At 36.3% G+C, this 10,825-nt stretch overlaps 3 protein-coding genes and 1 long non-coding RNA gene across 6 annotated transcripts; 3 read left to right on the forward strand and 1 right to left on the reverse strand.

Annotated features, from left to right (window-relative positions):
- LOC104730971 lies at window positions 1-605 on the forward strand. The gene is made up of 3 exons (XR_758538.2): window positions 1-20; window positions 205-277; window positions 368-605. It is a non-coding gene; the product is annotated as an uncharacterized LOC104730971 (long non-coding RNA).
- On the forward strand, window positions 1,789-5,612 carry LOC104730972 (serine/threonine-protein kinase AFC2). 3 transcript variants are annotated; one of them, XM_010450223.2, is made up of 12 exons: window positions 1,789-2,004; window positions 2,619-2,811; window positions 2,995-3,021; window positions 3,662-3,815; window positions 3,914-3,962; window positions 4,061-4,175; window positions 4,334-4,425; window positions 4,503-4,653; window positions 4,747-4,811; window positions 4,899-4,996; window positions 5,080-5,182; window positions 5,265-5,612. In XM_010450223.2, exons 1-12 carry the CDS (start codon window positions 1,903-1,905, stop codon window positions 5,400-5,402), a joined length of 1,287 nt encoding a protein of 428 aa, XP_010448525.1. In that variant the 5' UTR covers window positions 1,789-1,902; the 3' UTR covers window positions 5,403-5,612. The 3 variants fall into 3 exon arrangements, with proteins under 3 accessions (XP_010448525.1, XP_010448524.1, XP_019089817.1); XM_010450222.1 differs by lacking the exons at window positions 1,789-2,004; window positions 2,619-2,811; window positions 2,995-3,021 and adding exons at window positions 3,278-3,343; window positions 3,534-3,560; XM_019234272.1 differs by lacking the exons at window positions 1,789-2,004; window positions 2,619-2,811; window positions 2,995-3,021; window positions 3,914-3,962; window positions 4,061-4,175 and adding an exon at window positions 3,528-3,560 and having other exon boundaries at window positions 5,265-5,521.
- Window positions 6,749-7,713, reverse strand: LOC104730973 (SKP1-like protein 4). The gene is made up of 2 exons (XM_010450224.2): window positions 7,294-7,713; window positions 6,749-7,142 (listed from the first exon to the last, which is right to left on the reverse strand). Exons 1-2 carry the CDS (start codon window positions 7,606-7,608, stop codon window positions 6,969-6,971), a joined length of 489 nt encoding a protein of 162 aa, XP_010448526.1. The 5' UTR covers window positions 7,609-7,713; the 3' UTR covers window positions 6,749-6,968.
- LOC104730974 (manganese-dependent ADP-ribose/CDP-alcohol diphosphatase) lies at window positions 8,639-10,277 on the forward strand. Its single transcript, XM_010450225.2, has 2 exons — window positions 8,639-8,788; window positions 9,144-10,277. The coding sequence occupies exon 2, from the start codon at window positions 9,157-9,159 to the stop codon at window positions 10,090-10,092; it is 936 nt and encodes a 311-aa protein (XP_010448527.1). The 5' UTR covers window positions 8,639-8,788; window positions 9,144-9,156; the 3' UTR covers window positions 10,093-10,277.

Below are 10,825 nucleotides of genomic sequence, written 5' to 3' on the forward strand. Positions count from 1 at the left end.
GGTTTTTCAGAGTTCCTTGGGTAAGTCTCTCTTTTTGCTACTCAGACTTTCTTATACCTTGAAAAGTAATGGTTTGAAAGACAATGAGGAGTACAATGGATAGGCCTTGTATTTGTTTGAAGTGACTGTAAGTCAATGGCCTAGCTATCTTGTACATCATATGCAGGATTGGCATTGTATTCATGTATTCTCTTTTGCTTGCAGTTGGACAGACCAGCAAAGAGCTCAAGCTGCCAAAGAAGGTTGGGGATACCGTTTAGTATATACTGCGCGTCTGGTAAGTTTTGTGAATCAAAATCTTTGTAGCTTTTGTAAACCATATTCCTCATGACTGCTGATCTCATCTCATGTCATGTCATATATGTAGTTTGGAGTTATTCTGGCAGCCGATGCCTTGTTCGTTGGTGCTCAGCAATTAGGCCATTATATTCAGGAGTTAAGAGGCCATTAGGATATCTCCATCTGGTTTATACTTCTCTTCAAAAGAAACTGTAAATCCTGTTGTGTTGAAAAGAGTAGTTTTTGAAGTATGCTCGAATAGTTGGAGTAGTGAAAATAGACATCTTTGATTTCTGAGTATCTGGCGGTAGAATTGTTACCCTCAATCACATCTAGCTTCATTCCAATGGTTTTTACTGTACCGTTTATCCTATTGGCTATTGCATGCACTTGTGAAACAAGTCAGCAATGGCCCACAAACACATTTAGAAAAAACCGGTTTACTCGCAATTTACACATGTATTGTAGTGTTTAAACTTTAAACCAAAGAGACTCCGGTTTATATTCTACTGTAACATTCATTGTTGACAAAGTAAATTACCACTAGATTAGATTAGGACCCGTGCTAGAGCACGGGTTGAATCTTTTTATTTATATCATAATTTTAGAATAAAATATGATTCCAAAGATCACGATTAATATTAGATTAGGACCTGAAAAACTTTTAAAATCAATCATATAAATTATATTTTATTCTAAAATTATGATATAATAAAAAGAATTTCAACCCATGCTCTAACACGGCTCTAATCTATCATTAAGATTTAATTTTTAATTTCTGAATATGATCCCGAAGATCACGATTAATCTTGTTAAATTAGCGAGATTTGATTCTTTTTTTATGATTAAGAGTATATTTTTATCCCTTAATAACTTTTTTATTGATGTGGTTTATCAATAAAATATGTAGAAAATAAATTGGTGATATTGTGATTCTAGATAATTGAAACTATATACGTGATCTTCCGAAAATAAAGTTTGGAATATCCATGAACTATCAATTTGGAATAACCCATTTAAAATTTTCTGTTACAATTAAGGTTTTATTGGTTACAATTAATATATGGATTAATTTATAATTTATGTATAACCAATTTGTAACCATTTATTAAAATTATAAAGTCTATCGAAACAATGTTGTGTATTTCCGTTTTATTATAAAGGGGATAATTTAGAAAGGAAAAAATGCCGTCAATAAAGTAAAAATACTAAAATAGTTTTGGAATATTCGATCCGGGTAAAAAGCGAGGATTAGAAAGACCGAGCGAACTAAGAATGCGTGTCGTTTTGAAGAGAAATAAGAAGCACTTCTTGTAGTTTTCATCTTTTGGAAAGTGGAAGAGCATATTCCTATTCCCCAATCAATAATTGAGACAGACACAACTCAACTCTGGTTAAATCCAGCGCAGTTACAACTAACCCTGGTTACATAGGGTGCTTACACGTGGACGGTGGAGATGTATTCTGACTGCTTCTCTATCGCAAATTCGCAAATAGGCTCTTCTGGTTAAAAACTAGGGTTAGGACGCTTTTCGATTCTGTTTACCCCCAAATAGCTTTCGTCATCGCCGTTTTGGCTTTCTGAAAAACAATCACCACCGATTAGAATATTTTTCTGAGATTATGGAGATGGAGCGCGTGCATGAGTTTCCTCATACTCACATGGATCGTCGTCCCAGGAAGAGAGCGCGTCTCGGTTGGGATGTGTTGCCTTCTGCAACCAAGGTATAGTTTTTATCTCCACTTTTTTTATCCATGGTTCCAATTTTGTGTTTGATTCCTTTGATTCGATTTGAAATTGAAGATTGTTTGATTATTTTCTTTTGTCGATTCTTATGGATCTGTGATTTTAGTTTTTTTTGTGTGGTTGTGTTTGTCAATTATTTACTTTTTGAAGATACCAAATTTTGTGTGATTAGGTTGATTTCGTGTGAGAATTAGGTGTTGTTGTACCTGTTCAGATCTATATAAACATATTTTAGATGTCAGTGTGGTTAGGTTCAACTTTTTTTTCTTTCCGTGGTATGTTTTGTATCTAGTTTTTTTGTTTGTAGATGGTGAACAAATTTTGATCTCATGGATGATGTTTTGTGAATTTGGATGTAGATTTTTGTGTTTTTCCCTCTCCAATGCTTTAACTTCTATCAGTTTCAGTCAGAACAAATGATTATTTCTCAAGAATAGATAAATTGATGCACTTTGAAAGTACCCTAATTGTTTGGATTTACATATTGCCCTTTAGGTATTAAGATAGTAATAGAATATGACTCAAAACATGTTAGCGTAGAAGGATAGTGGCAGGTTTTCATCTGTCTGTTATGGTACATGGATATGTGTAGGCTCAGGTAGGAATGTTTTGTGGGCAAGAGATTGGAAATATATCAAGCTTTGCATCCTCCGGAGCTCCTACAGACAATAGTAGCTCTTCTATTTGTGTTAAGGCTGTGGCTCGAAATGGTTCGCCCCCAAGGCGAGAAGATGACAAGGATGGACATTACATGTTTGAACTGGGAGATGACTTAACCCCACGCTGTAATCTCACTTTTCCATTACCAAGAGCTGTTTTGATAATCCTGAAGCTACCTTTAAATATATATCTCTAGATTTTTTTTTTCAATGGCTTTTTTTGTTAAACTCTAGATGTTGTGGTGAACCTTGTGTTAATTTTTTTTGATTTCATTATTCTGATTGCTCTGTTCTTTTCTTGTTTCGCAGATAAAATCTATAGCAAAATGGGAGAAGGTATGAATTTTTGGTTGTTGTATGAGTTATCTTGTGTTTTTTCACATGTCCCATTATAGTACTCATATCTTATTCGAACGTTACTTAAATTGTCCTTGTAGGTACCTTTGGTCAAGTGCTAGAATGTTGGGACAGGGAGAGGAAGGAAATGGTGGCTGTCAAGATTGTCCGTGGTGTGAAGAAATACCGCGAGGCTGCTATGATTGAAATTGAAATGCTTCAACAGCTTGGTAAACATGACAAAGGTGGNCTCCCCCAAGGCGAGAAGATGACAAGGATGGACATTACATGTTTGAACTGGGAGATGACTTAACCCCACGCTGTAATCTCACTTTTTCTATTAACCAAAGAGCTGTTTTGATAATCCTCAAGCTACCTTAAATATATATCTCTAGATTTTTTTTTTCAATGGCTTTTTTTTAACAAACATTAGATGTTGTGGTGAACCTTGTGTATATATATATTTTTTGATTTCATTATTCTGATTGCTCTATGCTCTTCTTGTTTCGCAGATAAAATCTATAGCAAAATGGGAGAAGGTATGAATTTTTGGTTGTTGTATAAGTTATCTTATGTTTTTTCACATGTCTCATTGTAGTACTCATATCTTATTCGAACGTTACTTAAATTGTCCTTGTAGGTACCTTTGGTCAAGTGCTAGAATGTTGGGACAGGGAGAGGAAGGAAATGGTGGCTGTCAAGATTGTCCGTGGTGTGAAGAAATACCGCGAGGCTGCTATGATCGAAATTGAAATGCTTCAACAGCTTGGTAAACATGACAAAGGTGGCAATCGGTAAGTTACTTTTCATCATGCATTAGAAATCTGATAGAGTCGGACATGGTTTTTCAAATTCTTTTTTTGCAAAGGTTAAATCATTTTATTCCTTGCAGTTGTGTACAAATTCGGAACTGGTTTGACTATCGTAACCATATCTGTATTGTAAGTATTTTAGTCAATTTTGTGATGGCAATGATTTTCCCCGGTTTGGGAAATAGTTGGGGTTAAATTTTGTGGATGAATTTAAATGGTTGCAACAGGTATTTGAGAAGCTTGGATCAAGTTTATACGATTTTCTTCGGAAAAACAATTATCGCTCCTTTCCCATTGATCTTGTCCGTGAGATTGGCTGGCAACTCTTGGAATGTGTAGCATGTGTGTAGTCTTTGCAGTCTTTTCAATCAATCTGCATGCTCTTGCATTTTCATTTGAGTTTTGCTTGTTATTGTGATGGTTACCACATAAGTTTCTGAATTTTAGCTCTTTCCGTTTCTTATGGCATTTTCCTTGTTTATTTTTGTCTGATTTTGCAGTTATGCATGACTTGCGCATGATTCATACGGACCTTAAACCAGAAAATATTCTCTTAGTCTCCTCGGACTATGTGAAGATTCCTGAGTATAAGGTATATCTTGAATTTACATGTGTGTGACTTTAATATGAGTTAAGTGCTAAAGGATTTTGTTGTGTTTTCTATTGCAGGGCTCCCGGTTACAAAGGGATCTAAGCTATAAAAGAGTGCCTAAATCAAGTGCAATAAAGGTGATTGATTTTGGTAGCACAACTTATGAGCGTCAGGACCAAACCTACATTGTATCTACGAGACATTATAGGGCACCAGAAGTGATTTTAGGTGAGTTCATGTTGTAAAAAATAACTCATTCTGATCTCTAGATTCTGTTAAATTATATTACAAACTGATGGAGAAACATGGGCTTGTGTGCAGGTCTTGGCTGGAGTTATCCATGCGATGTTTGGAGTATTGGATGTATCATAGTGGAACTGTGCACGGTATGTGTTTGAGCTAGTTCATTTTAATGTTAGATTGGGAATTTACTCCCTTTTTTTGTTTTTAATTGAAAATTTTGGGATTTTCAGGGAGAAGCGTTGTTCCAAACACATGAAAATCTGGAGCATTTAGCAATGATGGAGCGTGTACTTGGGTCGTTCCCTCAACAAATGTTGAAGAAAGTGGAGTGAGTTGAATAAAACATTTGCTCTGAAGTGATGTATATATGGTCGGGTGTTAAACTATTTTTTCTTGTGTTGTGTGATAAAGTCGGCACTCAGAGAAATATGTGAGAAGAGGTCGTTTGGATTGGCCTGATGGGGCCACCTCAAGGGACAGCCTCAAAGCAGTATTGAAGCTTCCTCGGCTTCAGGTTCGTCAAGTGTCGTATATTGAGTTTGATTTGTCGAAGTGATTCTGTGTGTTTACATATGGTCCTGTATGTGTTGTTGCAGAATCTGATTATGCAACATGTAGACCACTCGGCGGGAGAATTGATAAATATGGTGCAAGGACTTCTTCGATTTGATCCATCAGAGAGACTAACCGCTCGTGAAGCCTTGAGACATCCTTTTTTCACAAGGAGGAGATGACAGGCTCTAGAGGAGGAGTGTAAATAGAGTAAGATATGTATGATTGTAGTAAAAGCCTTTACAAAAAGGTCTTACCTCCACAACCCCACGAATTCTGATATTAATTAATCAAAAATGCTTAGATCACTCTTTTTAAAGTGATAGGCAATTGTTTGTCTATCTTGTAAACTTGATCCTTCAAATTCAATGTTTTAATTTTCGACCACAAAATCTACAAGTAGGTATGTGTCAAAAGAAAGTGCTACGACTTACTATTACTTGAAGTGCTTCAAATAACATCAAGCAAGCTAGAGTGAAACTTATACTGGATATACAATGATGTATAAGAAACATCATTTTTGTATTTACAAATGATGTCGATAAGTTTTGCAATAAACAGACCAAAAACTACCATTACCAAAATTTACGGGGAGTTTAGTTGTCGATAAGAAACAGCATATAGTTTTTGTCAGGAGTAAGAAAATTGCACGGTTTGCACGAAAGTTTTCAGTTTCAGATGTGTTAAGAGTTTTCTTGTTTAGCTGTGTCTCTGCAATTAGCCAATTTGCGCCTCGTCTCTCTGATTCTGCTAACCTCTGCTCGTTCCCTTATCCAATCCTCGCGGAGCTGTATTGTTGCAAGTCCGTCGTTTACCATAATGTTTTTGATTTTTTTCCATACGACTTGCGTTTTCTTTCACGATCTATACGCCGAGATAGAGCATTTGGTAGTCTACGATGAAGCCATGTGGGTGCTTGTTGTTTGAGCTGTCAAGAACACTAATGAGTTGCTGTGGCTGGCTTGTGTTTCTTTGACTGATCAGTTTGTTCACGAGAGGTTGACTGATGAAAGATACGAAGTTGCGGTTATGAAAGAAGCTTGAACAACACATCAATAGCTCAGGAAACATTGATAAGATCACTTGTGTTACTCTGAAAGACGGAACCAAGATCCGAGCACCAGACTACTCAAGAATCTCTTATGAAGAAGAGCCTAAGCTTATGCTTCTCTCAGGGAGTGGACGTTGTTTGACTCTATGCTTTGTTCCTCATGCATTGCGACTAAGTTGAAGAAGACATGGAGCGATAACGGCATCAAGAAACTTAAGCTTCTTCTAGCGCCCCGTATGGGGTTTGCACTTATGATGCTCTCTATCTTTGAACAAATTTGGGATAAAACTTCGATCTGGGATGCAACAAGCAATCAAGGTTCAACGAGCATCGATGCACCCGAAGGGTTACTTGTCAGAGAAGACTACACTTGAGAAAGATAGGAGATACACTTAGCTGCCAATCACATGGTCTAATGGAATGTTAAGCGTAAGGACTAAGGAGTCCATCGTTGTAACCAGTCGCGAAGATTAATGATAAAATCTAAAGAGAAACACACAATTTCTTTGAATAAAACCAAAGACACCATTGGAGGAGAGAAACCAAAAGGTTCTTGTTAGTAGAAGAACAAAGCATTCGGTTGAATTCTAAAGACAAGTCCAAACCAAAAAGAAAGAAATAAAAATCCAAAATATTTAAGAAAGAAGAAGACTAAAAAGACTAGGTTGTCCTAGAGAAACACCCAACACCGGATCCACTACTCGAACGCCCACTTGTTCTCATTGCGAACCTCCTCTTCTTCCTCCTTTGTGTAATCGTTCTTGATGTTGAAGTGAGCACGCATCTCGTCTGGAGTTTTGCCTCTCATCTGATCAGCCACGGCCTTGCACGTTAGGTCAAGAAGTCCACCGATGTTCAGATAGTTAGCAGCCTTCAACAAAACAAAAAAACACAACATATCACAAAATCAACAACAACCCTAAGTAACAGAGTTGGCAAACCTATAATCCCAAATCAGAAAAAGAAACCCTAATCCAACAGAACATCAAAACCCTAATCCAAAAAGAACATAAAGCACAAACCAGGATGAGATCAAAGAGTGTAGGCTGATCGACTTTGACGAATTCGGTATCCCAAGTATTAAGCTCACTGTTCTCAGTTTTACCACAAAAATCCTTGTCAGCACCGTCAGCCTCAGCGGCGGCCTCGACGTGCTTCTTACAGTACTCAATAACCTTAGCCAAGGTGGCTCCGGTTACATTGGGAAGCGGGATTCCGTTACTGGCGCAGTCGTCCTCGATCATGTGCTTAATCGTCTGGGACTCAACAGCTACGGCTTCATCTACCTCGAAGATTTCACCGTCGGAGCTCTTTAGGATGATCTTGTTGGGCGCCATAGTCGTACTCGTAGGTAGCAAACAAAAGGAAGACGCGGCGAGGCGATTGATATAATAATGGTCACAGAGGGTTTTGGGGAATTGGGGTTGAAGGTTCCCTAGTATTTATACAGATCTATCTGACCCAATTCCAATTTCTTATTGGTAATTTTGATTCGGTTTATTAATGGAAAAGTTAAACCAAACGAAAAAAAAAAAAAAAAAAAGAGAAAGATTAGAACTCCTTTTAATTAATGGAAAAGTTAAAATAGTATATGGTCATAAATTTTTTGATCTTAGCTGTATTTCATATCTTAATGATCATAAAAAAAGAAGAAGAAGATTTTGTACTTTAGAGATTCCAGTTATCAACGTGTATGAATCATTGACTAGGGTTTTATGTTTTAGTAAAAGAAAATTTACACATTTGTAGGTTAAAGAAATCTATGTGAAAATATTATCTTTTTTTGGTGAAAAAGATTATGTGAAATTATTATTTTATCAATTGTAAAAGATTAATTTTGTTTTTAATTTTTTGATTCAGTTTTACTATACTACATTAAGAAAAAACTCTTTAAATTAATTCTTAACCTCTATAAAACATGATAAAGATAGATCCACTCATAATTAGAAAAATGTTTAAATTTCTATATTATTATTTATATTAATTTAGCTTATCAATTTTGTAATATTTTTTACTATTTTTTAATTTTTGTTCTATAGAACATTTTGTATAATAAAACCATACCAAAAATATGTTGACAAAGTGTAGGGTTTAACTTGCAAATCATTGCTATTAATTTTTTTAAGATTCATATTTTAGTAGAAAAAAAAGTATCTTCCATTGATTATGATGTTATTATTAATAATCAAAGGCTGCCTAAGTACTACATACAGTATTTCACCTTTTACAAAAAAAAAAAAAAAAAAAAAAAAAAANACAAGGCAAAGGCCAAACAACTTATCCTATTTGTTGACCAAAATTAAGGGGGAGTTTATTTGTCGATAAGAAACAGCATGTAGTTTTTGTAAGCAGTAAGAAAACTACAGGGTTTGTAAGAAAATTCACAGTTTCAGATGTTAAGAGTTTTCTTGTGTAGCTGTTGTGTCTCTGCAATTAGCCAATTTGCGCCTCTTCTCTCTGATTCTTCTGCTCACCTCTGCTCGTTCCCTTATCCAATCCTCGCGGAGCTATATTCTTGTAAGTCCGTCGTTTACTATAATGTTTTTTTTTTCCATACGACTTGCGTTTTCTTTCACGATCTATAAGCCGAGATCGAGCATTGACTCTACGATTTGTCATTATACTTGTGCAATTGCATTCTTTTACCCTTTTGTTTTGTGAATTTTTCAACTTAAGTGTTGAATAAAAGGGCTCTGCTCAAATTTTTGTGAGATCAGAAGAAACTTGTTGTCATGTGCTGCTACTGAACAAGCTTTTCCATTTTGTGGCATCTAAGTTTTGAAAAATCGTGGCTTTTTTATTCTTAATGTGAAGCTAAAATGTGATTCATTATGACTGGTTGTGTGCTTACATAAATTTTTGATTTTTACAGACCAATAGGTTTAATGGGTTCTGTAGTCAAACAGCCACTCTTCTCGTTTGGTGTTATAGCTGATGTTCAGTATGCTGATATTCCAGATGGCCGCTCCTTTTTAGGTGTTCCTAGGTATTACAGGAACAGCATCCTTGTCCTACAACGAGCTGTTGAAACTTGGAACCAACATGGGAACCTCAAATTTGTTATCAACATGGGTGACATTGTTGATGGTTTTTGTCCCAAGGATCAGTCTTTGGCTGCGACTAAGAAACTGGTCCGTGAATTCGACAAATTCAATGGTCCTGTTTATCATATGATCGGCAATCACTGCCTCTACAATCTCCCCCGTGAAGAGTTGCTTCCCTTGCTGAAGATCCCAGGTCGTGATGGCAATGCTTACTATGATTTTTCACCAACTCCAGGCTATAGAATTGTTGTGTTAGATGGGTATGACATCAGTGCTGTAGGATGGCCACAGGACCATCCTAAAACAATCGCTGCATTGAAGATACTTGATGAAAAGAACCCAAACTCAGACAAAAATAGCCCTGAGGGGCTTGAGGATGTTGCGAGGAGATTTGTCAAGTATAACGGTGGTGTTGGGGAGGAGCAGCTGCAATGGCTTGATAGTGTGCTTCAGGATGCATCAAACTCGAACCAGAGAGTTATTGTATGTGGGCATGTGCCTATGAGCCCCGGTGTGGCATCCAAAGCAGCTTTGTTGTGGAATTTTGATGAAGTGATGGACATTATACACAAGTATGACTCTGTTAAAGTTTGTTTGTCCGGACACGATCATAAAGGAGGATACTTTGTTGATTCTCACGGTGTTCACCATAGATCCTTGGAAGCTGCCTTGGAATGCCCCCCAGGTACGTATTCGTTTGGATATATCGATGTATATGAGAACAAGTTATCTCTTGTTGGTACTGATCGGATGCAAAACACTGATTTTGAGAACTAGAGTTTTCCTGAATGATCATTTATCTGAAATGCAGAATTTATAATCCTCACCAATCCTTATATATAAGATGATTATTTTGTAACGATCACTTCTTTGTTATTGTACTTCCATATGGCTGCATCTATGTACTCGATCCATTGCAAATAAGACGGATTCAACTGATTGAATAATAGATGTTATTTTTATGAAGAAGTCTTTTATTAAGGAATCTATATCATATGTTCTGTGTTGGATTTAGTTATGCAATTAAAGGAAGTCTCTAGCGAAAGGTAATCTTTTGTAGTGTTTAGCTGAATTTAGGTGTAGTTCTGTTTCAGCTGATTCAGTGGAAACAAAATAAGAAATATAGATAATGGTTTGTCTTCATTGTACTCTAGATCTATTATTAGTAACGGTTAGCATAACTATTAGTATTGGTATGTTGATTAGATCAAGTGTTCAGTAGATACTAGGTAGTAGTATTCTGTATACTGAAGCTGCTCAAGGGATTTGAAAGAACAAACTCAATTCATGGAGGCAAGTGATGATAAGGGGGCTAAATGGAAGGAATTATTGATACTTGTTTATAGCTGACTGTTTGGACTATGGGATAAATGATCTTGATTCAGATGAATGTGTAATGAAATGGTCTCTACAAGGCTCATGCGTTCGGTTGCACGGAAATAGCTTGGTTTAAGTAGCAATTGCATTGTCCCTGAAGATACATGAGTGATGATGATACTATATTTAGTAA

The sequence above is a fragment of the Camelina sativa genome, chromosome 12, assembly GCF_000633955.1.
Source record: "Camelina sativa cultivar DH55 chromosome 12, Cs, whole genome shotgun sequence".
NCBI classification, from domain to species: Eukaryota; Viridiplantae; Streptophyta; class Magnoliopsida; order Brassicales; family Brassicaceae; genus Camelina; species Camelina sativa.